This window comes from Pristis pectinata, chromosome 14 (genome assembly GCF_009764475.1).
Source record: "Pristis pectinata isolate sPriPec2 chromosome 14, sPriPec2.1.pri, whole genome shotgun sequence".
NCBI lineage: Eukaryota > Metazoa > Chordata > Chondrichthyes > Rhinopristiformes > Pristidae > Pristis > Pristis pectinata.
The window spans coordinates 42,437,726-42,463,803 of record NC_067418.1 but is presented as its reverse complement, the minus strand read 5'-3'; the positions used below and the strand labels follow the sequence as shown (position 1 = coordinate 42,463,803).

The following is a 26,078-nucleotide window of genomic DNA, read 5'->3' as shown; positions in this document are numbered from 1 at the left end:
GCTGCATTTGGAGTATTGTGTTCAGTTTTGGACACTCTGCTATAGGAAAGATGTTATTAAACTGGAAAGAGTGCAGAAAAGATTTACAAGGAAGATGCCAGGACTTGAGAAACTGAGTTATAGGGAGAGGTTAGACAGGCTAGGACTTTATTCCTTAGGGCGTAGGATACTGAGAGGTGATCTTATAGAAGTGTATAAAATCATGAGGGGCATAGATAGGGTGAATGAACTCAGTCTTTTTCCCAGGATTGGGGAATCAAAAACTGGAGGGTGTAGGTTTTAGGTGAGAGTGGAAAAATTTAATAGGAACTTGAGAAGCAACTTTTTTTTACATAAAGAGTGGTATGTATGTGGAACGAGCTGCCAGAGGAAGTGGCTGAGGTAGGTACAATAACAACCTTTAAAAGACAGTTGGACAGGTACATGGATTGGAAAGGTTTGGAAGGTTATGGGCCAAATGCTGGCAAATGGGACTAGCTTGGATGGGGTATCTTGGTCGGCATGGACCAGTTGGGTGAAGGGCCTGTTTCTGTGCTGTATAAAACGATGAATGCTACTTACTGGGATCCTCGTGTTTTGAAAATGGTGAATGCACCGTATTTAATAGGGTTTCCAAGTGGGGATATTTTTCAGTTCCACTTGTGTTGGTTGGTGGAGCAGAAATATGTGACAGCTACTCCAGCACAAGATAAGATTTCTTTATTGGTCACATGTACATCTAAATACAGTGAAATGCATCTTTTGCGTAGAGTGTTCTGGGGTCAGCCCGCAAGTGTCGCCACGCTTCCAGCGCCAACATAGCATGCCTACAACTTCCTAACCTGTATGTCTTTGGAATGTGGGTGGAAACCGGAGCACCCAGAGGAAACCCACACAGACACAGGGAGAACGTACAAACTCCTCACAGGCAGTGGCTGGAATTGAACCCAGGTTGCTGACACTGTATTGGTGTTACGCTAACCGCGACACTACTGTGAGATGAGGTTGTTGTGCATGTTCTTCTTCTTTTCTGGTTTCTTTCTGATCTCCTGCTCAGACTAAGAGGAGGTTATTGATTCATGGAGTATGGTAGAAAATGAGTTGGAAATATACTTTATATTTGAATGCTCATTTAAGGGTTGGAGTGAATTGGATTCAACTTGATCAGTCAATCCAAAACAGCACAATGGCAGGTAGTTGTTACAGTAGATTTAAAATACACACTCCAGTAGAAATCTTGAATCTCATGTATGTGTGGAGCAGGTCTATTCACACTTTCGGTTTTTGTATATTGGTCTTTTGGGCATTTTTCAGATGTGAGCCTGCAAGGTGATTATTGGTGTGCAGTTTATTTGTGCAGTATATCACAGATCAGCTGTCCATTCCCCAAGCCATGTTCACATAAGCTCTGAATTTTTCAGGAGATATTGCTGAAAGTGATAGCTTTCCCACTGATGGTTAAGTTGTCTCCAGTGTCCACACCAATGTTTATCTTTAAATCCACATCACTAGAACAACAGATTATCTAATTGTTATCATCTGGCTGGAAAGAGAGAGAAAAAAACAGAGTTAATGTTTCAGGTTGGAGAACCTTCATCAGGCCTGGGAAAGAGAGATAAAAAGAGTAATTTTAAGTTGTGGAGAAGAAGAATATCGGTGACGTGTGAGACCAGATCAAATGGGCCAGTGAGAGGTGATTATACTTCTTGACCGGTGTTTTGTGAAGCTATTGACAGAGCTGTGGGCCACGCCCAGCAGGTCAGTCCCTACTAACAGAGAGAGAAATACTGAGCTAGTATCTCAGATGGATGGCCTACAGCGGAAATGGCAAGTTCTGATATAGACAGGAAAAGCAAGTTACCGGGGGTTGGAAGATTCGACATTGAGTCTGGAAGGCTACAATGTGCCCCAACAAAAGATATGTTACTATTCCTCACATCGGTCTTCAATGGAATAGTGCAGGAGGCTACAGGCATAAAGGTCAAAGTAAGATAAGATATCTTTATTAGTCACATGTACATCGAAACACACAGTGAAATACATCTTTTGTGTAGAGTGTTCTGGGGGGCAGCCCGCAAGTGTCGCCACGCTTCCGGCGCCAACATAGCACGCCCACAACTTCCTAACCCGTACATCTTTGGAATGTGGGAGGAAACCGGAGCACCTGAAGGAAACCCATGCAGACAATGGGAGAACATACAAGCTCCTTACAGACAGTGGCCGGAATTGAACCTGGGTCGCTGGCGCTGTAGTAGCGTTACGCTTACCATTACACTACCGTGCCTGACCATGGCAGGCAACAGAAGGCCCAGGGTCACTCCTGCATACTGAATGCAAGTGCTGCTCAAAGCGATCACCCCACAGACAGCATTGCCAATGCCAAATGCACTAGATTGGACTAAGTGCAGGTAAATCACTGCTCCAGCTGGAAAGACTGTTTGGATCCCTGAAATGTAGGAAGGGAAGGGGTGAAAAGACGGGGGCTGCATCTCCTGAGGTTGCATGAATGTTTGGTGGAGATTGGAAGAGCGGACCAGGATGCCCTGAAGGGAATGGCCCCCTCAAAATGCTGGAAGGGGAGGGGAAGGAATATGTATCAGGTGGTGGAACCTTGGGATGCCAAAATTCCATGACCAGATTGGATATGAAGAATTTTGACAAGCCAGAAGTCATCAAGGTAATAATTCTTCCTTCTGCTCATTGATATCATAGCATAATCTAATCTGTCTGGAATTTGACTAATTTTATAATTGCAAAGACAGGAGCTGTTGTTCTGGTCATTCTCAAAGGGTGTGCAATTCCAGGCACATTCCCTGCCAAAAGATTTTCTGCTGCAAAACTTGCTGATATTCAGTCACCTCATCTCTTAGCCAAGGGTCAGAGACCCTGGATAATACAGTGCATGATGTTGATCGAAAAAATAATTGGGACATGACTTGAGGTTAGATTAAAAATAGTACAAATTTAGAGTTCAGTCCTGCAAATGTGTGAGTGAGTCCCCTGATGGGTTTCACAGCATGGATTAATGGAATAGACTCCTTCATAGTGCCAGACAGAAGAACCTAACAATCAATGCTTAGAAATCACTGCAGTTTAAAAGAAAGGCCACAGACCCCACCATTCCAGCTCATTTTCACCCATTGTCAGCACTGACACTGTTGAAATTTTCTGCATTATGAAGGTGGCTGATGTTGGGTCTGGCAAATACTTAAGGTCTGAAATGCTTCTCATGCTTCTCATAAATGATTGGAAAATGTCAGGGCTGCTATTCCTATGGGAGTGTGAATCTCTCCAGCACCAGTACCCATGGCTCTCTTTCTGAGAGACTTCAATTAAGTTGTAGCTACATGAGGTTCTGAATTGCAGTCGATTATCACATTCAAATAGCTTATCATGTCTTTTGGTTTCCAATTACGTTATGTGACATTGCTATAACACTTTGCCTCTGGTCAGCCGAGTTCTTTGTCAAGAGGGAAGGTCTTGGTTCATCTTGCGCTAAAATGTTGGCAACAAGGTGCGTTGTCATATTATAGTCATTGAGAGCCTTTAAAACTGTGAGTGATTGTGCTGAGCTACAGGAAGAATAGTGGCAACTCTGATGACATAGACCCAATTAAGTCTATTTGAATATAGAGAGGGCAGAATCACTGGTTAATTACAGTTTAACAACATTTGCTCCAAAATTTAAAAGGTAAATACACACATCATTCTCAAAAGACTAGATTTGGGTACAGTGATTAAGTAGGGAGCGAACAGAATGTTAAGGTTTATTGCAAGGGAAATTGAATACAAACATATGGGGGTAATCTTCAGTGATATGGCGTGTTGAAACACAATTGGAGTACTGTGTACAACATTGATCTCCTTATTTAAGGATAGCAGATGAAGCATCGGAAGCAGTACAGTGAACACTTACAGGACTAATACTTAGAATGGGCAGATTAGAAGAAAAGGCTAGGCTTGTATTTGCTGGAGTTCAGAAAGGTATAAGGGAGATTTGATTGGAACATATAAAATCCTGAGGGGTGTCTTGACAGGCTGGATGTGGAGAGGATGCTGACTCTTTTTGGAGAATCCAGAATTAGGTGTCATCCACTTAAGAAGGAGGCAAGGTGAATATTTTTTATTTCAAAGGTTTGTAAATCTTTGGAGATCTCTCTCTCTCTCACTCTCTCTCTTTCTCTCAATAGTCAATGGAAGAAGAGTCTTTAAATATTTTTAAGGCAGGTATATTGATTCTTGATAAGCAAGGGAATACAAAATTACTGCAGGAAGACAGGAAAGTGTTGTTGAGACTGCAATTAGATTACCCAAGCTGGCTCAAGTGACTGAGTGGCCTACCCGTGCTCAGAATTCACACGTATATTCACATTCTTTTTGATGGAGTTGGTTAATATATTGAAGACTTGATTCACAGGAGAGAGTGTAGGCTTAATGGAGGTTCAAGAACTAAAGAGAAGCAGTATGAATTGGGAGCTGGAGGAAGAGCATTGAGTTGAGCAGGGAATAGAAGCCTGGCATGTTGAACTGAAGAGGGAGAGTACATTGGTGCTAGTACACACTTGGGGAGTAAGGGTGGGAGAGAGGGGAACTGGAGGAACAAAGCAGGCTTCTTGGAAAAGTTAAGAACTTGAATAAGCTACAGTTTTATCAGAAAGATTTGGAAGTTGAAAGATGTGAGAATCAACAAGTAAAAAGTTGGATTTGGGTTTATTGGCAATTAGGAAGGCTTCTTTGGATTAACATTTTGTAGTTTCCCCGCTTTATAGAATTAGTGTGGATAGCTGCACAGCATGACTTTTTAATTAGGTTCTTGTTAAATTGTCAGGTTTTTAGGGATTATCTTTTGAAATCTGATCAGTCGTTGCTAAACTTCTGGCCCAGTGTACCTGGAGGGTAACGTGTGTTTCTCACTTACAATCTCAGCTAAAGTAGCACTGAAGGCAAGGAGGTCTGACATGTGAAAGCAGAGGACCTTTAAAATATTACCACCCTTCTGTGTTGTTGAGTGTTGTTGCAAAGGTAGATTGTAGTAGCGAGGGTTGTTAGGTTATGAGTGTCATTAGGAAATGAGGGAGAATCTGAAAATTCTCCAAACACTTGAAAGGGCATATAAAAATAATAGTAAATTACATCTGTTGGCCAAAACCTGGCATAAACTATTGATAAAATTTCCTTATTAGTCACATGTACATCGAAACACACAGTGAAATGCACCTTTTTGCGTAGAGTGTTCTGGGGGGCAGCCCGCAAGTATCACCACGCTCCCGGTACCAACATAACATGCCCACAACTTCCTAACCTGTATGTTTTTTTATCGAATGTGGGAGGAAACCGGAGCACCCAGAGGAAACCCATGCAGATATGGGGAGAACGTACAAACTCCTTACAGACAGCAGCCAGAATCGAACCCGGGTCGCTGGCGCTGTAAAGCGTTACACTAACCGCTACACTACCGTGTCTGTTTCTTCATTTACGGCTCTGTGTTTTCCTGTCCACTATCAACAGTCCTCAAGTAGTGCTGTGAAGGCTCAACTGCTGTTTTTCTGTTTGTTGTTCCCTAAATGAGTGGTAGGTGCTTGGGGTGCACTGCCAGGGGAAGTGGTGGAAGAAGATATGATGCCAACATTTAAGAAGTATTTAGACAGACAAATGAACAGGCAGGAAATGGAGGGATATAGACCATGTGCAGTTTAAATTGGCATCATGATTGGCACAGACACGATGAGCCACAGGACCTGTTCTTGTGCTGCATTGTTCTATGTTTATGAGGTCCTGCTCAATGGGGGAAACCTCAGGGCTGAAGCGGATGTTGTACTTAACTAACAATCCGGTAGTTGTCTAGTGCACCCGAAAATTTTCCTTTTCAAGTCTGCCGGGGGATCATAAAGTCGAAGTCCTCTCTGGCACCTTCAGAGAAATGATCTGTTTAACCCTGGTTAATGTGACGTCACCTCTAAAGTGTTAAACTGTAGTCAGTCCTTTGAGTTTAGAGCCTACTAAAGATGTCAGGCAGTTTGATGTGAAAAGCAAGTAAATGATTTTAATAAAAATATTAAAAGTTCCAACTTTAAATGCGAAATGTAATAATCAGAACTAGAAAAACTAAGAAGGCTAAAGTCCAGCCATATCATTCTGATTGCTAATATCCCATGTGGAGAATTATTCATAGATAAATTCATGGATTCATAGAGGCAATACCCAGCATTGTATCAGGCCCTTCAGCCCAACTCGTCCATGCCAACCAAGATACCAATCTACACTAATCCCATTTGCCAGCACTTTGGTATTGGTATTGGTTTATTATTGTCACTTGTACCGAGCTACAATGAAAAACTTGTCTTGTGTACCGTTCATACAGATCAATTCATTACATAGTGCATTGAGGTAGTACGGGTAAAAACAATAACAGAATACAGAGTAAAGTGTCACAGCTACAGGGAAGTGCATTGCAGGCAGACAATAAGGTGCAAGGTCAAACAAGGTAGATTGTGAGGTCAAGAGTCCATCTCATCATATAAGGGAACCATTCAATAGTCTTATCACAGTGGGATAAAAGCTGTTCTTGAGCCTGGTGGTACGTGCCTTCAGGCTCCTGTATCTTGTGCCTTATGGGAGGGGGGAGAAGAGACAATGACCCGGGTGGGTGGGGTCTTTGATTATGTTGGCTGCTTCACCAAGGCAGCAAGAGTTACAGAGTCCATGGAGGGGAGGCTGATTTCCGTGATGGACTGGGCTGTTTATGCAGTTTCTTGCGGTCCCAGGCAGACCAGTTGCCATACCAAGCTGTGATGCATCCAGATAGGATGCTTTCTATGGTACCTCGATAAAAGTTGCTGAGTATCCCTCTCAACCTGGCCCATATCCCTCTCAACCTTTCCTATTCGTGTATCTGTCCAAATGTATTTTAAATGTTGTAATTCTACCCACTCTACCACGTCCTCTGGCAGCTCATTCCATATATCCTCTACCCTCTATGTCAAAAAACTTGCCCCTCAGATCCCTTTTAAATCTTTCCCATCCCACCTTAAGCGTATGCCCTCTCGTTTTAGACTACCCTACCCCGGGAAAAGGACTGTGACTACCTACCTCATCCATGCCCCTCATAGTTTTATAAACGCCTCCCCTCAAAACGATCACTCCTCAGCCTCTGTCACTCCAGGGAAAGTAGACTCAGCCGATCCAATCGCTCCTTATGACTCAAGCCCTTCAGTCCAGGCAACATTCCCGTGAAACCTTTCTGCACTCTCTCTCACTTAATCACATCCTTCTTATAGGGTGGTGACCAGAACTACACAAAATACTCCACATACGGCCTAACCAATGATTTGTGCAACTCTAACATGATATCCCAATTCCTATACTCAATGCCTTGGCCGATGAAGGAAAGCATATTGTATGCCCTGTTCACCACTCTGTCTACCTGTGTCGCCACTTTCAGGGAACTATGTACTTGTACCCCAAGCTTTCACTGGTTAAGAACCCCAAGGCCCTGCCATTCACTGTGTATGTCCTGTCCAAAATGCATCATGTCTGAATTGAATTCCATCAGCCATTCCCTTGGCGTTTCCAGCTAAGCTAGATCTTTTGTGAACTTAGACCACACTCTTCACTGTCCACTCTACCACCAATTTTGATGTCAGCTACAAACTTAGTAACGATGCCGTCTCCATTCTCTTCCAGTTCATGAATGTATATATTGAACGATAAAGGACCCAGCAGTGATCCCTGCGGCACCCCACTGGCTACAGATCTCCACTCTGAAAAGCAACCCTTCATTACCACCCTCTGCCTCCTGCCATTAAGCCAATTTTGAATCCAATTTGCTATCTCACCCAGGATCCCATGCGGGATCTTGTCAAAGGCTTTGCTAATGTCCATGTAGACAACATTCACTGCCCTGCCCTCATCAGTCCTCTTGGTTAGATCCTGAAGAAACTCAGTCAAATTTGTGAGACGTGATCTCCCATACACAAAGCCATGCTGACTATCCCTAATCAGTCCTTGCCTTTCCAAATGCAAATAAATCCTGTCCCTCAGAATCCCTTTCCAATAATTCCCACAACTGATGTAAGGTTCACTGGCCCTAGCTTGTTCTTGCAACTTTTCTTATATAAAGGCACAACATTAGCCATCCTCCAGTCTTCCAGTACTGCACCTGTGGCTAATGAAGCTACAAAAACCTCTACCAGGGCCTCACAATGTCCTAGGATACACCAGGTCAGGCCCCGAGGATTTATCCAACTTTATGCACTTTAATAAAACCATCACCTTCTCCCTTGTAATGTCCATATGCTTCAGGATATCACTGTTCTCTTCCCTGAACTCACTCCTTCTCCACAGTAAATACGGACGAGAGATATTCATTCAAGACTTTGTCCATCTCCTGTGGCTCCACATACAGATTACCACACTGATCTCTTGTCCCCCTTTTCCCCTCCTAATTTCCTTCTTAAGTGTACTCTTATAACCCTTATACTGCTCAAGGAACTTGCTTGATCCCAGTGGTGTGCCTCCTTTTTCTCTATCCAGAGCCTCGATATCCCTCATGAACCACGGTTCCCTGATCCTGCCAGCTTTGCCCTTCACTCTAACAGCAGGCCCTGAATTCTCCCGATCTCACATTTCAAAACCTCCATTTGCCAAACATCCCTTTACTTGCCAACAGCCTCTGCCAATCAAACTTTGCAAGTTCCTGTCTAAGATCATCAAAATTAGCCTTGCCTCAATTTAACTTGTGAATCAGTACTATCTTGGAACTTATAGAATTACGGTCTCATATATTAGAGAAAATTACTACTGCCTTATTTCACTAAATAAACAGACTATTTGAGGAAAATTGTTTTACTTAAAGCTGCAGAACAAAAAGAACTACCTTAAGATATATAATTGTTATATTTAGCACTGGTGAATTTTCACATGATTATATATCACACAATTTTTTGTTGAGATTTCTGGGACTCCAGTTTTCAGAGTGCTTTATTATCTTCCCTTCATGATAATTCACACTTCATTTTGTTCTGTTCAAAGTGGGGTACCTCTCTACTCTCTGCTGAGTACTTGCAGCTTCTGGAGATACCAGTCACACAAGCTATTTGTTTATCTCCTGGCTTCTCCCTGTGTGGTTACATTCGTGCAGATGTTGCCCAGCCTTATATCACTTGAAATATGTAAATCATGCTCAATTAAATTTTCAACTCATCTTTGAGCCCCCTTTATACTGACTGAATTAAACAATTCTTAAATCATAAATCTCTTAAGGAAATAATGTTTGGAAAGTGAAACTTGCTATCACACAAAGCGGTTTTGGTTATTAGTTTACAGGGAGGCAAGCAAGAAGCATTAAACAGACTGCAAAACTTCTACAGATATATAAAAAGGAAAATAAAAACAGACAGGAGAAATTGTATTGAGGATGGAAGGAAAAGTTTTAAAAAAAGTTTCATGCCTATCTTCATGAAGAAGAGCAATAAAACTAAAGTTGATAAGGAGCTAAAAGAAATATGCATGAGGAAAAATTTCTGTTGGAGGAAATAATGGCAAAGAATGATGATAAATCCCATGACCTAATGATCTGCATCCCAGGATGTTGAAGGAGGTGGCTATGGAGATGGTGGATGCACTGGTTGTCACCTTCCAAAATTCAATTGATTCTAGTATGGTTCCCATGTGTTGGAACGTAGTAAATGTAAACTCATTATTCAATAAAGAAGGGAGAGTGAAAACTAGTAGAAAATTCCTGTAATCTATAATTAAGGTGGTGGTAACAGGACACTTAATAATAATAGGAATGGGCACAATCAATGTAGGTTTATGGAAAGGAAAATTATGTTTCACAGATCTGTTTTTTGAGGTTGTAACCAGCAGAACAGATAAGGTGAACCAGTTGATACTGTGTATTTGGTCTTTCCGAAGGCCTTCCATAAAGTGTCACACAAGAGAATATTAAACAAACTTGGAGCACATAATATTGTGGGTAATATGTTGGTGTGAATTGAGGTTAGTTAGCAAATAGGAAAAAGAGAATAGGAACGTGGGTCATTTGTGGATTGGGAGCCTGTGATTCGTGGAATGCTGCAGGGACTGGTGCTGGGACTCCCAGCTGTTCACTATCCTAAGCAATTTGGATGAGGGAACCAAGTGTAATACATCCAAATTTGCTGATGATAGAAAGCTAGGAGGCAATGTGTGCTGTAGAGAGGTTTTGGCAGATATAGATACATTAAGTGAATAAGCAAGGACATGGCATATGGAATATAATAATGAAAAAATGTGAAGTCATTCAATGGTGAGAGATTGAGAACTATTGGTATTCAGAGAGACTTAGGTGTTTGTAGACTTATCAATGAAAGTTAACATGTAGCTTCAGCAAACAATTAGTAGGTGAATGGTACTCTGGCCATGTTTGCAAGAGAATTTATGACAAGAATAGAGAAATCTTGGTCCCATTACACTGGGGCTCTGTTGAGACTATATCTGGAACGCAGTGTACAGGTCTGATCCCCTTACATAAGGAAATACTTGAGATAGGGAGAGTGCAGCAAAGGTTCAGCAAATTAATTCCTCGCATGGTGGATTTGTTGTATGAGGGAAGATTAAGCAGCCCGTGCCTATGGTCTCCAACATTCAGAGAGGCGATTACATATCAGATATATGTTGTAATATACAGAATTGTTATGGGCTTGGTAATGTAGATGCAGAGTTTAAGTTTCCTCTGGTGTCTAGAACCAGTGGCCACATCCTCAAAGTAAAGGGTCAGTCATTCAGGACAGAGATGAGAAGAAATTTCTTTACTCAGAGAGTAGTGAGCTGTGGGAGTTCTCAATCCAAGAAGGTTGTGGAGAGTTAGTAGCTCAGTGTATTCAAGATGGTGGATTCAACAATCGATAGATTTTTAGGTATTAAAAGAATCAAGAGATATAAGGTTAGTGCAGGAACATGGTGCTGAAGTAAAAGATGAACTGTGATCTTATTGAATAGAGGAGCAAGCACAGGGGCTGAATGGCCTATTCCTACTTCAGCTTTCTATGTTTATAGAATGAGATGGTAAATGGGAGGCAACTGCTGTGATTATCATCACTGGAGTAGACCAGCTTAATGGATGGCTTGTCTCTGTGCTGTGGTCTTTATGTAATTTTTGTTTCCATTATGTGGAAATCTGATAATGTGACCAATGTTTTGGAGGTCATGTTCTGGGACCCCCATTTGTTTTTTTTCCGTGAAAAGGGCAAAACTGTAGAGAGCTTGAAATTAATGAAGGGGACGGGACTGGCAGAAGGATTCAGGAAAGGATAAAATCCAAAGCAGTAAGAGAAATGTCAGAGCTGCAGAGCAGGATCATTTTTGAATAAAAAAAATAAGCAGTGTGTGTCCAGAAGGATTGGGGAGAGGGGTAGGGGGGTTCTCAACATGTGTTAGGGGGCATTTGTGATTAAGGTAATATCAAGATAAAAATGTAGAAATTACAGCCAGTTAATGTGAAATATTTTTAACAGAATAGATGAATTAACAGAAGATAGAAATACATGGTTTTGATCCACTAGACTGTGCAGAAACTCAGCTGCAGAAACGAAGAATTAAGAACTAAATATCTGTAATATTCGAAGAAGCGATTGCAAAATGAAAAATGAGGAGTTGGTGTGGTGCTGGGAGAGCAATGGGGTTTGGTGTGAGCAGAAGAGAGAAAGTACCCTCGGTTAGAAAATCAAGATGTAGAATCTTATGGTGAAGCATGTAAGTCCCCGATTCATGGAGCCAAATACTGTCTATACAAACTGCATTTTGCCCTGAATGCATAACGATTAGAAATTCTCTGGGACGATAACAGAAAACAGGCCGAATCACATGGGCCACCTCCAATGTACTCTGCACAATATTCAATTTCATATCAGACAATGAAACTGCATATCGGGCAAAGCAGGCCCCAGGCTTATGCCATGGTATGGCCTATCTTTCACCACCACCCAAGATGAACTTTCATTCCATGCTGAATGACTTGAACTGCAAATCCAGTTGATATAACCGCTAGGCAGCAGATGTATATTATTCAGTACCTCTCCTTGTCCCTCATCTGTTTGACAATCTTCCATTCTGTGAGATCCTACTAACTGTCCACCATCATTGCAAACACCAAGGCAAAAGCATCATAAAATGTTGGTGATTTAACTGTGTTAGCATGTCCCAGGATTTGAAAACTCAGATCTTTAAGCAGAAGCAACTGAAAACCCCGAGATCAAAGGCAATCATGTGATATTAGGTTGAAATGATGATGGAAGTAAACCTACAAAAATCATTTCTATTATGTTTCTAATGACATCTTAGTGAATGTAGGAATTTAATGTAACTATTGTACATGCATGCAGTTCTTTGGCTGGAGGGGTAAGAACGCAATATATCTGGTCATGCCATTGTGAAAGCAACCTTAAGACTCGTTGCCTTGGCTGAATTTAGATCTAAGCCTAAGAGCAGCAAATAAAAGACTGGAAAGGCCACCATCTAAAAATAGAACCTGAATAGCTTGAATAAAACGTAATAACTCATTAACTGATTTTGGTATATTATGATCACTTTGCTTGAATAATTTATTGAAGTATTTATTTTGCATCCCTGCTATCTATAATCAGACTGCTATGAGCATCTCTTTTATTCACCTACTCTGCCTGATCAAAACAACCCATTGAAAGACAGTCCATCCTTCTGTCAGTGCCCTAGTTTGCAAAGCCTTTGGGTGTGTTAGTAATATGAAATCAACCCCTTTAGGAAACATCCTTTCAAATACTTTTTGTGCTTTTCTGCTTTATTACAATTGCTGCATCTTTCAAGTTACTCAGTTAAAGCATTGTTGGTTGTCTGAGCCTTCCCAGTGCTCATGAAAGAGCGATGACTTCCTGATAACAAATTTGAAAAAGGTTATTATGTTGACCCCTAAAATTTAGGAAGGTACAGATTGCAAAGGGTTTTTTGTTTGAAATTCCCACACGTTAAGATGCATTCAACACAGCTTGTAACATGTCCCTATTCCCCTCAAGGAACCATCATTAAACTTGAACCCCTGGGTAAAATCAGCAGCCATCATCTTCCACAGGTTGACTTTCACACTCAGGTCCATCTCTCAGGAACTCCATTGCCTCCGTACTTCCACACTGCTTCTGCAACATCCTGACGTGGATAAGTTATAACGTCCTGTCGTTATCAACAGGAATGCAAAGCTCATCAGTTGGTGATGATTCCATAGCCTGTTTCTGGCTGGTTCCCTGCTTTGACACTGAACTGAATTTCTGACTTCACATCCCTTCCATCACTTTGTCACCAAGTCTACCGTTTCTTTATCTCCATAGAGCCATAGAGAGTTGCAGACCATCAACCACCCATTTATACTAATCTGATTTTAATCCCATATGTTATTCTCCCGACACTCTCATCCAGTCCCCGCCACCCCCCCCCCCCCACCCCCAGATACGCACTAGAGGCATTTTACAGTGGCCATTTAACCAACCAACTCACACATCCTTGCGTTGTGGGAGGTAAACCGGAGCACCTGGCATAGGGAGAACATGCAAACTCCACACTGACAGCACCCAAGGTCAGCACTGAACCTGGGTCTCTGATGCTGTGTGGCAGCAGCTCTGCTCGCTGTGCCACGATGCAGCCATGTACTCAAACACTCTGCCAACCTGCTTCCCTCTCCTCCCCCGGGGCATTCTCTTTTCGCCCCTCTCCCATTGGGCAGAAGATACAAAAGCGTGAGAACACATACCATCAGAGTCATGGACAGCTTCTATCCGACTGTTATCAGACCCCTTGAGTGGGCCTCTCATAGACTAAAAGATGAACTCTTGATCTCCCAACCTACCTCGTCACGGCCCTTGCACTTTATTTGTCCACCTGCTCTGCACCTCCTCTGTAACTGACACACTATATTCTGCATTCTCTTTTATTTTTGCTACCGCGATGTACTTATGTATGACATGATGTGTCCAGGTGACATGCAAAACAAAAGCTTTTCACTGTATCCCAGTACATGTGACAATAATAAACCAAAACTAATATCTACACGAAGAGCTCTTTAAGATTAATATTTTTGATCAAACTTTTGGTCACCTTCCAATATCCCCTTTCAATTGTTTTTGTCCTGCAAATCTGTGAAGTGTTTTTGAATGTTTTCTACATGATAAGTAGGCTATATTTTTGTCCTTCCATAAACAAAAAGTTTTGCAAATACATTAAAGGGATTGCTGGCACCTAAATAATGACAAATGGTTATAATTAATACCAGGTCATCCCAACTTGCATCTAAAAATATATTCCAGATCTGTTATTTGTTTGGTGGGTTGTGATAGATAACCTCTTGTTTTATTTGACAGCTGGACACATCGAGCAAAGATGGTAGATCTTCCCAAGGTGAGCTTCATGGTTATCCAAGAGGATCCAGACAGATTTTGAACTTGACGCAAGTATGTTTGCCATGGAAACCAGAGGTGAGGATCAGAGACAGAATGTAATGTCTGAAATAATGCATAAAACTAATCCTGAATCCTTTGCAACTGCACTTTAAACTTAATTCCAATTCGGCACCCGTCCCCACCCCCGATACTTGCCGTCCCCTCCAATATTTACAGAAGTGCCTCGAAAACCTTAAGCAGTTACCATGAGCCGACAATGATGGATGCTGTTGTATAACTCTATAAAACACAAGGAAGTGCATGAGTCACTGCCACTACTCCAGCTTGTTTGGGAACTGGTGCATGAAGTGTAAAAAACAGAGTCAATAGCTTGCAGTTTGATACAAATCTTTCCCAAGCCTGCACATATTTTATCTAAGTACAGACAGAATCAAGTGTTATATATCATCCTATAATACATTACCTTTCAGAATCAAATTCCAATTTTGTTTTGAAACTCTTCCTTATTTACCCTTTCATGCTTTTTTTTGTTCTTTTCATTCTTTGTCAGTACCATTACCCTTTGCAGCAGCTGCTGTTATTTCTTCGGGAGGTCCCCAAAGGCCCACATGTTCGGCTGAAGCTTTTCTGTGTATGACCAATGCAAACACCATCTCCAATACTGGCTGTGAAGGGCAGGTTTATAGCCACCCAACCACAAATGAGGGCAGATTAGATCCCCCAACATACTCACTCTTATGCCCATTTCTGTTTACTTTTTTCTGACAAGCTCAAAGCTACCTTGTTCTTCCAAGTTTCTGAACTTTTGCCATTGGGTGTGGTGACGCCTATTTACGCCTTTTTGATTGTCTCTTGTCCTTTTCGTGTTGCTGGCATTCTGCAGTGTGGGCCTTGGCTTAGATGTTGCAGTATGGAATATAACTGCGTCATTGAGGTACATTTGACATGCCCTGATTTTAGTTGAACTGACTTGATGGGATCAGGCCAAATCAATGCCTGCTTCAGTCCATGCCCAGTGTTGTACTCAGTTGCCCTGGGAATCCAGGTGTGGAAAGATTATTCTTACCCAAACTCATCCCATTCCCACCAGGTAGGTCTGACTAGATTTGGTGTGTTCGTTCCCTGCATCATCCATAATTAACTGAAGGGACCGAATTGGGCAGCACAGAGGTGCTACAGGTAATGCAACTGTCTCGCAGCTCCAGCCACCTGGATGCGATTCTAATTTCCAATGCTGCCTGTGCGGAGTTTGCACATTAACCCTGTGACCACGTGGATTTCCTCTGGCTTCCTCCCACATCCCAAAGACGTGTTGGTTGTTAGGTTAGTTGGCCACTGTAAGTCACCTTCAGTGTAAGTGTCTGGTGGGAGGAGGATAGTTAATGGACGTGTGAGGGAGAGTAGGTTACAGGGAAATAAAGCTGGAGGATGGGCTTGATGGGATCGATCTGAGGACCAGCATAGACTGGATGGGCTGAATGTTCTTCTATGTTGTAAGGGACTATGAAACGCTCAACAAAACTGTTGTTCATTTTGAAGACTTAGAGATAGCAGAATCCTTCTAACCCAATTGTCCAGGCCATGTGAAGGTGCATACTATGCATCTCTTTATATAAAATTATTGGATGAAAGTACTGGTGACAAGGCCACCATATAACATTGATCTTCAGTTACACTTCAGATGCTGCCTTCCTGAACTCCTAAAGTCTGTGAGTGAAAGGCACTCCCTGTGATGAGGGATCAGCATCAGATGTTCAAGACAGGATGGTGCTGCCCCCCCAGAACACTCTATGCAGGGACAATTGAAGGCAGTGGTGCCAGATGTCATGTTTTTAGGGGTTGCAGTTAAAAAGCTGTGAGTGAGCTGCGCCAGTGCATATTGTAAATCAGTAAGAACCTCAGTCATAATGAAGGCACTGGAACCTCCGTACATTTGTGGTGGTGGAGGTGAACGTCTAAGGTTGTTGCTGGGCTGCCAGTCACGTGTTGCCTTGGATGATGCCAAGTTTCTTGAGTGTTGTTGGAATTTTATTATTCAAGTAAGTGTAAACTCTTTCATCTCACTCCTGATTGGTCCATTATCAATGGTGGGGAGGCTTTGAGATGTTACTCTGCACAAAATATCCAGCCTCTAACCTGCCCTGGAAGCTGGGGTATTTATGTGATTGGTCCAGGTTACCTTCATGTCTAGGATTCAGCTATATTAACACTGTTGATGTTAACGTTTAGACTTCCTTGTTTTGGAGATGGTCATTCGGGTGTTCCTCATATTGCTCTGATTGACATGGTTGCAGATGTAGGTCATGTATTTTTTTTTGTGCGTGGAGCAATTTGCCATCATTGAGGATGAGAAGTTCATGGAGCTTGCTCCACTGGCTCATTGATTGTCCACCATCACTTATATGTGGATAGGACTGCATAGATTTGAGCTGATGCACTGTTTGTGTGATCATATAGCACTGAGGTATTTCTGAGGCACTCTTTGCAATGGGCATTGAACCATCCTACAGAAAGTACATTCTATGTCCTTGATACCAAGGGCGGCACAGTGGCGCAGCTAGTCGGGCTATTGCCTCACATCTCTGGAGACCTGAGTTCAATCCTGACCTTGGGTACTGTCTTCTGTATGGAGTTTGCATGTTTTCTCTGTGACCGTGAGGGTTTCCTCCAGGTGGTCTGGTTTCCTCCCACAACCCAAAGTTGTGTGGATCTGTTGGCTAATTGGCCACTATGTTGCCCCTAGTGTGCTGGTGAGTGGCAGAATCTAGGGAAGTTGATAGAATGTCGGAGGATAGGATTAATGTAGGATTAGTGTAAATGGCTGTTTGATGGTCAGCACAGAACCGGAGGTCTGAAGGGCCTGTTCCTGAGCTGTATCAGTTAGCATAGCGCTATTACAGCACCAGAGACCTGGGTTCAATTCTGGCTGCTGTCTGTAAGGAGTTTGTCCGTTCTCCCCATGTCTGTGTGGGTTTCCTCCGGGTACTCTGGTTTCCTTCCACATCCCAAAGACGTACGGGTTAGGAAGTTGTGGGCGTGCTATGTTGGTGCTGGAAGCGTGGTGACACTTGTGGGCTGCCCCCCCAGAACACTCTATGCAAAAGATGTATTTCACAGTGTGTTTTGATGTGCATGTGGCTAATAAGGAAATCTTATCTCTATGACTCTCCCCTTCTAAATAAATGTGGAGGTGTACTGAGTCGGTAGTAATCAGGAGCTTGCCATTACCCTTCATAGATTCCTGATTCAATGTGGGGGCTCCCAGAGCAACTCCCTCCTGTACACTGTGGGATGGGGCGTACCCAGGAATGAGAATAGAGGAGACCTGGATGTTCCTGAAAGACACAACTGTGTTACATTGTTACTTGACAAAGTTGGGAGAGATGTCCCACAGAACAGTCAAGTCCACACGTACTAATGAAGGGCATTAATAGGAGGAATGTTGCTTTGGAATCTCTGGAAAAGAATAGCAAAGAATTTGCAGCACAGAAATGGATCATAGGTACCATGTGAACAGTTTGATAAGATAAGATATCTTTATTAGTCACATGTACATCGAAACACACAGTGAAATGAATCTTTTTGCATAGAATGTTCTGGGGGGGCAGCCCGCAAGTGTCGCCACACTTCCGGCGCCAACATAGCATGCCCAAAACTTCCTAACCCGTATGTCTTTGGAATGTGGGAGGAAACCAGAGCACCCGGAGGAAACCCACTCAGACACGGGGAGAACAGGCAAACTCCTTATAGACAGCGGCCGGAATTGAACCCGGGCGTCTATATCCACATGAACCTTCTCCCATTCTATTCATGCCATTTCACCCTATCGGATTACTTTTTGTTCTTTTCCCCTTACACATTTAGACACAATAAATTCATCTGTACTATTCTCTTCAACCATCTCATGCGGTAACATATTCTATAATCCCGCCACTCTCTAAATTAGCTGCTGAATTCTTTACTGGATGTGCGAATGACTGCAGTGGGCTAGATTATGCTCACCTTTAGTTCTGAGGAGAACCTGCAGCCATCTGTTCACTCTGCAGCCCAGCTCCAGCTTCCACACCAGCACATTGAAATCTTGTACAGAAATGAGCTGGAGATTGGTTGCTGACACGTCTGATACCTGATGCACTGAGCAGCCTGCAGATGAAAGCTGATGCCCAGACGCCTCATGATGCTTGGGGGCCATCAGCCTTGCTCAACAGGCTGCCGTCTCAGAACGTGGATCAGCCAAGCTTCAACCTTACAAGTTGCCTTGTGTGAAGCTAATACTTTACAGCATGGAAGTGGTGACCATTTGCGGACCCGAGCAAGGCACAGTGGCTAATGGTTGACGTATTGGTGTATCTGCAGTATGAATGGTGCGGTGGATATCACCTTGCTGTTATGTTTACTCAGACTGCTGTCATTAGGGCTTTGTATTGCAATGTCTGAGGTTATCACCACACTCCAGCAATCTAACAGATGACTAGGACTGCTAATCTCCCTCCCTAGGAGAAAGCAGGCAGCAGAATGGGGCATAAATTTCCTGTGCTTGAGCTGCATGCACACCCAACACTGCTGCTCCAGTAATGCCGTCCCTTACACCGATCAGCCAGCAAGCTGGGGCTGCTGCTACTCCTGGTGAGTTGTGCAGTCCAAAGCTGGGTCATCGAGATCCAGAGCTGCTCACAGTCAACCTCTCGCACAGCAAGTGAGCAAGCACTCATCAACTAGGCTGCAGCCTATGGCAGGGTAGCTGCTTAAAAGTAACTGGACAGAGACAGAGAGAGAACAAAAGGGGAGATGATATATCAGTATTTGGTCTGTTGATATGATTGCTTCTTGCATTCCTGGTTCTGTCCTTGTGGACACTTTTATCAGCAATAGAGGGATACTAGTTCAAGGATTGCCTCACCATGGTGACTCTTGTTTCTCTTTAAACACAGAGTCTTGGTGTTCCTGAATTGAGTGCCTCACTCTCCCTTGTGCTCTTGTAGCTAACGTATTTAAATAACTGGCACATTTCAATTTCCAGTTAGTGGCGATCCCCATTGTACATCATGGGGAAATGGCTAGTCGTCTTCTTGGAGATGGTCACTGTGGAGCCTGATTGTAACTTGCCACTTCTACTCACAACAGTGGTTGTTGATGAGACCTAGCCGCATGAGAACATGGACTGTCTCTTCAACTGAGCCCTTAGTGAAGTGGGATCCTTATTTGAACTGCAGATGATAAGGTGCGTTCTACCAGCATACCCAGACAGAGACCCTCCCTTTCTTACTGACTATTATTATGTCCCTCTCCTTTAGAACATAGAACAGTACAGAACAGGAACAGTCCCTTTGGCCCACAATACTGTGCTGAACGAATTAAATGAATAATTCAATGCCTAACTGAACTTATCACTTCTGCCTACACAGTATCCATACCCCTCCATTCTCTGCACATTCATGTGCCTATCTAAGAGCATCTTAAACGCCTCTATCACAATTGTCTCTACTACCACCCCTGGATCCTTCTTCCCCTACCCCTTTCTCCTGGCGCTAATTGGCCAGGAAAGTTCACGTATTGGATTAGCATCAACACTGCGCACAAAAGGGGATGCATAGTACATAAAATACATTGGCCCATCCAGTTAATTTTCTGCTCCCTTATTCATTCTCCTAGACTTACTCAGTGTAATCAATAACCTCAAATTTTGATAGAGGACCTACGACTCACGAGTGGAAATCACTTATGTAAATCGTGAACCATATTGTTCCCAGTGCCAATCCCTGTGGAGCACCAATTCCCACCTACCAGCAGTCTGAATAACATCCTTTAACTAACTCCTATTTTTGCTGAATGTCTAATCTGTTTTTGTTTTGTACCCTGATGACTCTCATTCTGTTACTTGTCCCCTGATTGCACGTGCTTTGACTATTAATTATGTCTATGTTGTACTTATTAGAGGGATTTGGAAAGCATGCATAACAATTTAAGTCCATGGAGAGTTGTGAGGAACTGCTCAATAAATTTGCGGAATCAAAATAGAGAGGATTAATTGGGAGCAACTATGGCAAAAGATGTGACACCATTGATGTTGCGTAGAGATAAATAATGGATTTAAACTTTTTGATTTAGATTCTTCCAACATTTTCCAAAAGCTCAAAGCAGTAAACCTTTTCTATAAGTGCACTGAATCACGTAGAAGCTAAAATCTCTACTCTTCAACACTGTCAACTTGCATTTTTATAGCCTGTTTAACATAGTATTATATCCTCAGGAAGTTTCATGGCGTATTATCAAACAAGATTTAACACAGGAGATATGTGGAAAAACAACAATAACCATTAATATAGCACAGTTAAAGTGGCAAAAATATCCCCAAGCACTTCACGGGAGTGTTATCAAACAAAAAAACAAGAAGCCAAGCTACAAAAGGAGATAGTTAAAGTGATGGTTGAAGTCTCAGATAAAGATATAAAGGACGAAAATGAGTGGATCCAGTATATTTGGGGATGCTTAGCGGGGGGAGAATTGGTGTCCCGCAGCTACCTCGCAGATATCTCAGAGTATCACGCTGTTGGAGGAGGTGGGAAATGCAAACTGTGGAAAGACTTGAAAACCCAGATGAGAATTTAAAAATCAAGCATTGCTTAACTGGGTTCTAGCATTGTCCTAGGTTGGTGTGAGTTAGGACATGGGGAGCAGTATTTTGGATAAACTCAACATTAATTAGGGAGATCAGTAAAAGTTCATTGGAATAGTCATGTAGAAGTAACAACGTTTTTATGTTGTACCAAGTACTATGAATGCAGGCTTCATCTTTATCTTTGGTTAATGCAGTTCTGAAACATCTTTTGTTTTGTGTATTTCTAAAAATTAATTATTATGTTGAGGAAAATTGAATACAAGAGTAGGGAGGATATGCTTCAGTTAAGTGGTGCTTTGGTATGACTACATCGGGAGTACTGTGTATTGAAAGCAAGAGAGGCCCAACAGGGGTTCAGGAATTTTGAGGGGCACCTAAAAAAAGTATTTAGGAGGGTGAAGTGAGGGATAAAGAGTGTTTGAAATCTGGAAAACACTCCTCAGAGGGTGGTGAAGGTAGGTACTCTCACAATATTTAAGAAGTACTTGGATGAGCGGCTAAAATGACATGCAAGGCTCTGGACCACTATGTGGGATAATGGGATAGGTATAGCAAGGTATTTCATGGTGTTTATGAAAGAAAAATCATGTTCCACAAATCATTGATCTTCCTGTCTAGTTTATAGAGAATATTGATGAAAAGAATGCAATAGTTCCTGACTTCCAGGACTTTCAAAAGGTATTTAAATGTCCCGAGCAAAGACCCCATTGATAAAACTGGAGCCACTGAAATAAATGTGCAAACTCCAAAAAGACAGTGCCAGAGGTCAGTTTCCTCTGGAGTTCTAGCCCTGTAACAAAACTATTGCAATACCATGGCACGTATGGTTACATAAAAAAAGCACATTTGTTTTCAATATGAAGCTGGCCAAAAACAATTCATTACAATTAAATATCAGGCATGTAAAACAGGGTGCCTTAATTCCCTTAATATCAGTCTAAGAGGCAGAACATAGGTCCTATTTATTGTAATAAATAGGTTCTATCTCCATTTTTTCCTTACAACATAACAGTGCTCATTTTAGCCCATTAAGTCTATGCCAGCTCTCAGATCAGTGCCACTCCCCTTCCCTGTAAGCTATTCTCCCAATATTCCCCCTAACTCCCCCCAAATTCTACCACTCACCTGCACATTAGGGGCAATGTACAGTGGACAATTAATCTATTAACCCACAGGTCTTTGGGATGTGGGAGAAAACCAGATCACCTGAAGGAAACCCACGTGGTGACAGGGGGAATGTGCAAACTCCACACACAAACGGAGCACTGGAGATCAGGATTGGACCTGGGTCACTGGAGCTGTGAAGCAGCAGCTGTACTGTGACTGTGATGCCCAAAATGCAAGTGGTAAGATCGTTAGAGAATGGTGTGAGTAGGAGGAGAGAGCTGAGAGAGAGGCAGACCAGAGAGGAGGGGAGACTTAAGGAGGCAGTTAAAGGAAGGGGTCAGAGGTAACAAGATTATGGGAGGGAATCAGAGTGGGAAATGTGCAAGGGAGTGGCGCTATAGTAGGGGCTGTGAGGGTTTGTGTGTGTCTGTATGTGTGTATGTCTGTCTGTGTCTCTGTATCCATGTATGTGTGTGCATCTGTGCATGTGTGTGTATGCGTATGTCTGTCTGTGTGTCTCTGTGTGTGTTTGTGTGGGTGTATGTCTATCTGTGTGTGTGTGTGGGTATCTATCTATCTGTGTGTGTGTGTGTGTGTGTGTGTGTGTGTGTGTGTGTGTGTGTGTGTGTGTGTGTGTGTGTGTGCGTGCGTCCACAAACATTTGTGCACCAAGTCTGTGCAACAGAGTCTGGTCTCCAGTCACCTTGAATGCCCTTACCACTGGATGAAGGCCTCACTCTGCCAAGTCCATGAGACAGCTGGTGTCCGGTGGCCACCCCAACATTTACAGAATTCATGCACAGGCAGCTTCCACCAGAGTGGAAACAAGTGATCCTCAATTCCAAGTGACTACCTTAGCCGAAGACTCAAAAAATAATGAATTATAATCTGAAGTGCAGTTGGGAGTCAAAATAGAAATTAGAAGAGTAAATTTGGAGGATTGGAAAGCCTGTTATTGCTCAGTTATCATTCATTTGAGTTAAGAACCAGAAGTGGGAGCCAGTTTGCCATAGCTCAATATTTAGAGAGTCAGAGGAGATAATAAGTGATGATGTGGTTAAAGAAGGGAGTTTGGCTGGAGCCAAGTTCAACAAGGTTTAGTTTGTGACAGCTGGACTATACATTCTGTGTCAAACCCTGAGTGGAATCTGTGATGGAGTTCAAGTTGAGTGCAGGTTTAAGAGACAGCTTGAAGAGCTAATCAAGTGAGTTGTTCCAGTTCAGGGATCAACCAAACAATTGGAGTTTGTAGACAGAACTGGAGACTGTATGGGTCAGAGGGTTTGCCAACAGTGAGTGGGATTCCACAGACAGCTCCAGAGCAAGTCGGACAGATTCTCTGTGGTGTTGTAATTCATTGGTGGAAGAACCAAAGGAGTCAGATTAGTGAATCAAAGGCAAAAATATTGCAGTAAACTTAAGGTAATGGAACAGATCCAGAAATGATGTGAACGAAAAGACTTATTACATCCTTACTAAAAAAAACCAAATCCTGTTGTTAAAATTAGGGGTGGTAGCAGAGACGGAGAAAGGAACTGCAGGAAACAGCAGGAAGTGAGAAAGCTCTCAATGCAGAATATGAAACATATGTACAGGGCAATAATTTGCAGAAATGTACAGGTACAGAAAACACTTGAAAGGGCAGCCAAGCAACATTCATTAGACACTGAAGTTTATGTTCCATTGCAAAAGCAATAATGTCTTTAATTTAGTTATTATGCAAAGAGAACACTCAGTCAAAGGCCTACAAAAAGAACAACTTGTTCAGTAATAAAAATAGAAAACGCTGGAAACACGCTGCAGGTCAGGCAGCATCTGTGGACAGAGAAACAGAACTGGCATTTCATGTCAAACGGTTCTGATGAAAGGTCTTTGAGCTCAAATGTGTGCTGTTTCTCTTCCCACAGATGCTGCCTAATCTACTGAGTACTTCCAGCAATCTCTGTCTTTGTTTCAGATTTCCAGTATCTTCAGTTTTCCGATGTTTCACTAAGTTCAGTAAATTGAGTTAAATACTTAAGAGTTCAGGTTAACATCTCCTGAATAGATAATTCAGAAAGCTATGCTTGTACATCTTGTACATTTCCAATATGTCAATAACATAAAATAAAAAGCTGGTTTCAGTAATGGTGACCATGTGACAACTGGACTATCGTAAAAACCCATGTGGTTCACTAATGCCCTTTAGGTAAAGAATCTTGTTGTCTTGTCATGGGTTGGCACCCAGTTCAAGGGTAGTTGTGGATGGACATTAAGTGGCTTCATTCTGTGAACAAATGAAAAAGGATTGCTGGAAAAGATACCTCCAGAGATATTGGCTCAGTTTTAATTAGGTCCAGAAGCGGGCTTATTTCTGGGATCAGAGTGCCTCTGAGATGGTTTGTCTCATTTGACATGTTGGGGATCACGTTGGTCAAACTTTCCACTCCAGCACCTTGATAAACTGGCTTGCAGTACTCCAGAGTCATCTGCATGACTGGCCAGCCATCAGAAACAGAGTGGATGATGAAGAGCTAAGAATGCCAGAAGAACACTGTCCTAATATGTCAAAGGGCTTTGGCTGGATAAGCAGCAGGAATCTTACTGACATTTTGTAATGTGCCAGTAAGCTCTCAGTAGCACTCTGGCATTACTATTGGCTCCTAACCCTTGCCTTCACTTACCTGTGCAGATAAGGGGAAAGATAACAGGTAAAACCAGAGAAAACTGCAGATGCTGGAAATCTGCAACAAGCGCAGAAAATGCTGGAAACATTCCTCCGGTCGAGCAGCTTCTGTGGAAAGAGAAACAAGTTAACTCTTGGGGTCTGAGACCCTTTGTCAGAACCCTTCATGGCCACTTACATATGGTGCCTGAGCAAAATAAGCAGGATGCGTTCTTGCCGAGGGAAAGAACCCCTCAGACTGGGTAAGCAGAAGTTGCCCCTGCAGTGATGACTTTGTGGCCTCTATTGTTGGATTTCTCTACACTCCTGATATCATCTGACCAACAAAATACAGACTGTTTTTTTAGCAAATGCCTCCATATGTTCTTTCTGGGTGTAAAGAGGGCATTAGGCATTGCAGGCTCTGCAAAAATAACTCCACAACTTGTGTAAGTGTACCACTTCAAAACATCTGACACAGAGGCTGAAAGCAGGTATATTCATCGTGTCTTCCTGGTTCATGTAAAGAGAACTGCACTTTTTTAGCTTCTTGCTTTAACTAGCTGCCCATAGTGTTTCAGTGCAAGAGTCGCTGAACCCTTCGCTGGAGTTTGAGCGGTAATTATCCCACTCTGTGCAACATGCGCAGGAATGCAAGAGGCTGCAGAGAGCAGTGGATTCAGCCCTATACATCACCATCATATCCCTCCTCACCATTGGTAGTATCTACATGAGGCGCTGCCTCAAGAAGGTAACATCCATCATCAAAGATCCCCACCATCCAGGCCATGCCATCTTCTCGCGGCTACCATTGTACCATTGGGTGGGAGGTACCAGCTTGTAGTACCCCTGAGTAATCTGCATGACTGGCCAGCTGTCACAATCCGACTGGATGATGAATAGCCTGAAGTCCCACACCACCAGGTTCAAGACCTGTTCAAAACCCTAATCACTACCTCAGATCACAGTAGTGTAGCAGTTAGCATAACGCTATTACAGCGCCAGCGACCCAGGTTCGATTCCGGACACTGTCTGTAAGGAGTTTGTACATTCTCCCCGTGTGTTTACGTGGGTTTCCTCTTGGTGTTCCAGTTTCCACCCACATTCCAAAGACGTATGGGTTAGGAAGTTGTGGGCATGCTATGTTGGCGCCGTGAGCGTGGCGACACTTGTGGGCTGCCCCCAGAACACTCTATGCAAAAGATGCCATTTCACTGTGCGTTTCGATGTACACGTGACTGATAAAGAAATCTTATCTTAAAGAGCAACACTTTGGCCACTTTGCACTACAATGGACCGCTTTTTGTTCCAATTGTGTTCTTGTATA

At 42.7% G+C, this 26,078-nt stretch overlaps 1 protein-coding gene across 1 annotated transcript in view; it reads left to right on the top strand.

Annotated features, from left to right (window-relative positions):
- LOC127577716 (N-acetyl-beta-glucosaminyl-glycoprotein 4-beta-N-acetylgalactosaminyltransferase 1-like) overlaps nucleotides 1-26,078 on the top strand; it is a 591,438-nt gene that overhangs the window by 319,682 nt on the left and 245,678 nt on the right. Inside the window, exon 3 of the mRNA XM_052029203.1 lies at nucleotides 14,343-14,456. Within this exon, the coding sequence (XP_051885163.1) occupies nucleotides 14,343-14,456 (114 nt within the window). The remainder of the gene's footprint in view (nucleotides 1-14,342; nucleotides 14,457-26,078) is intronic.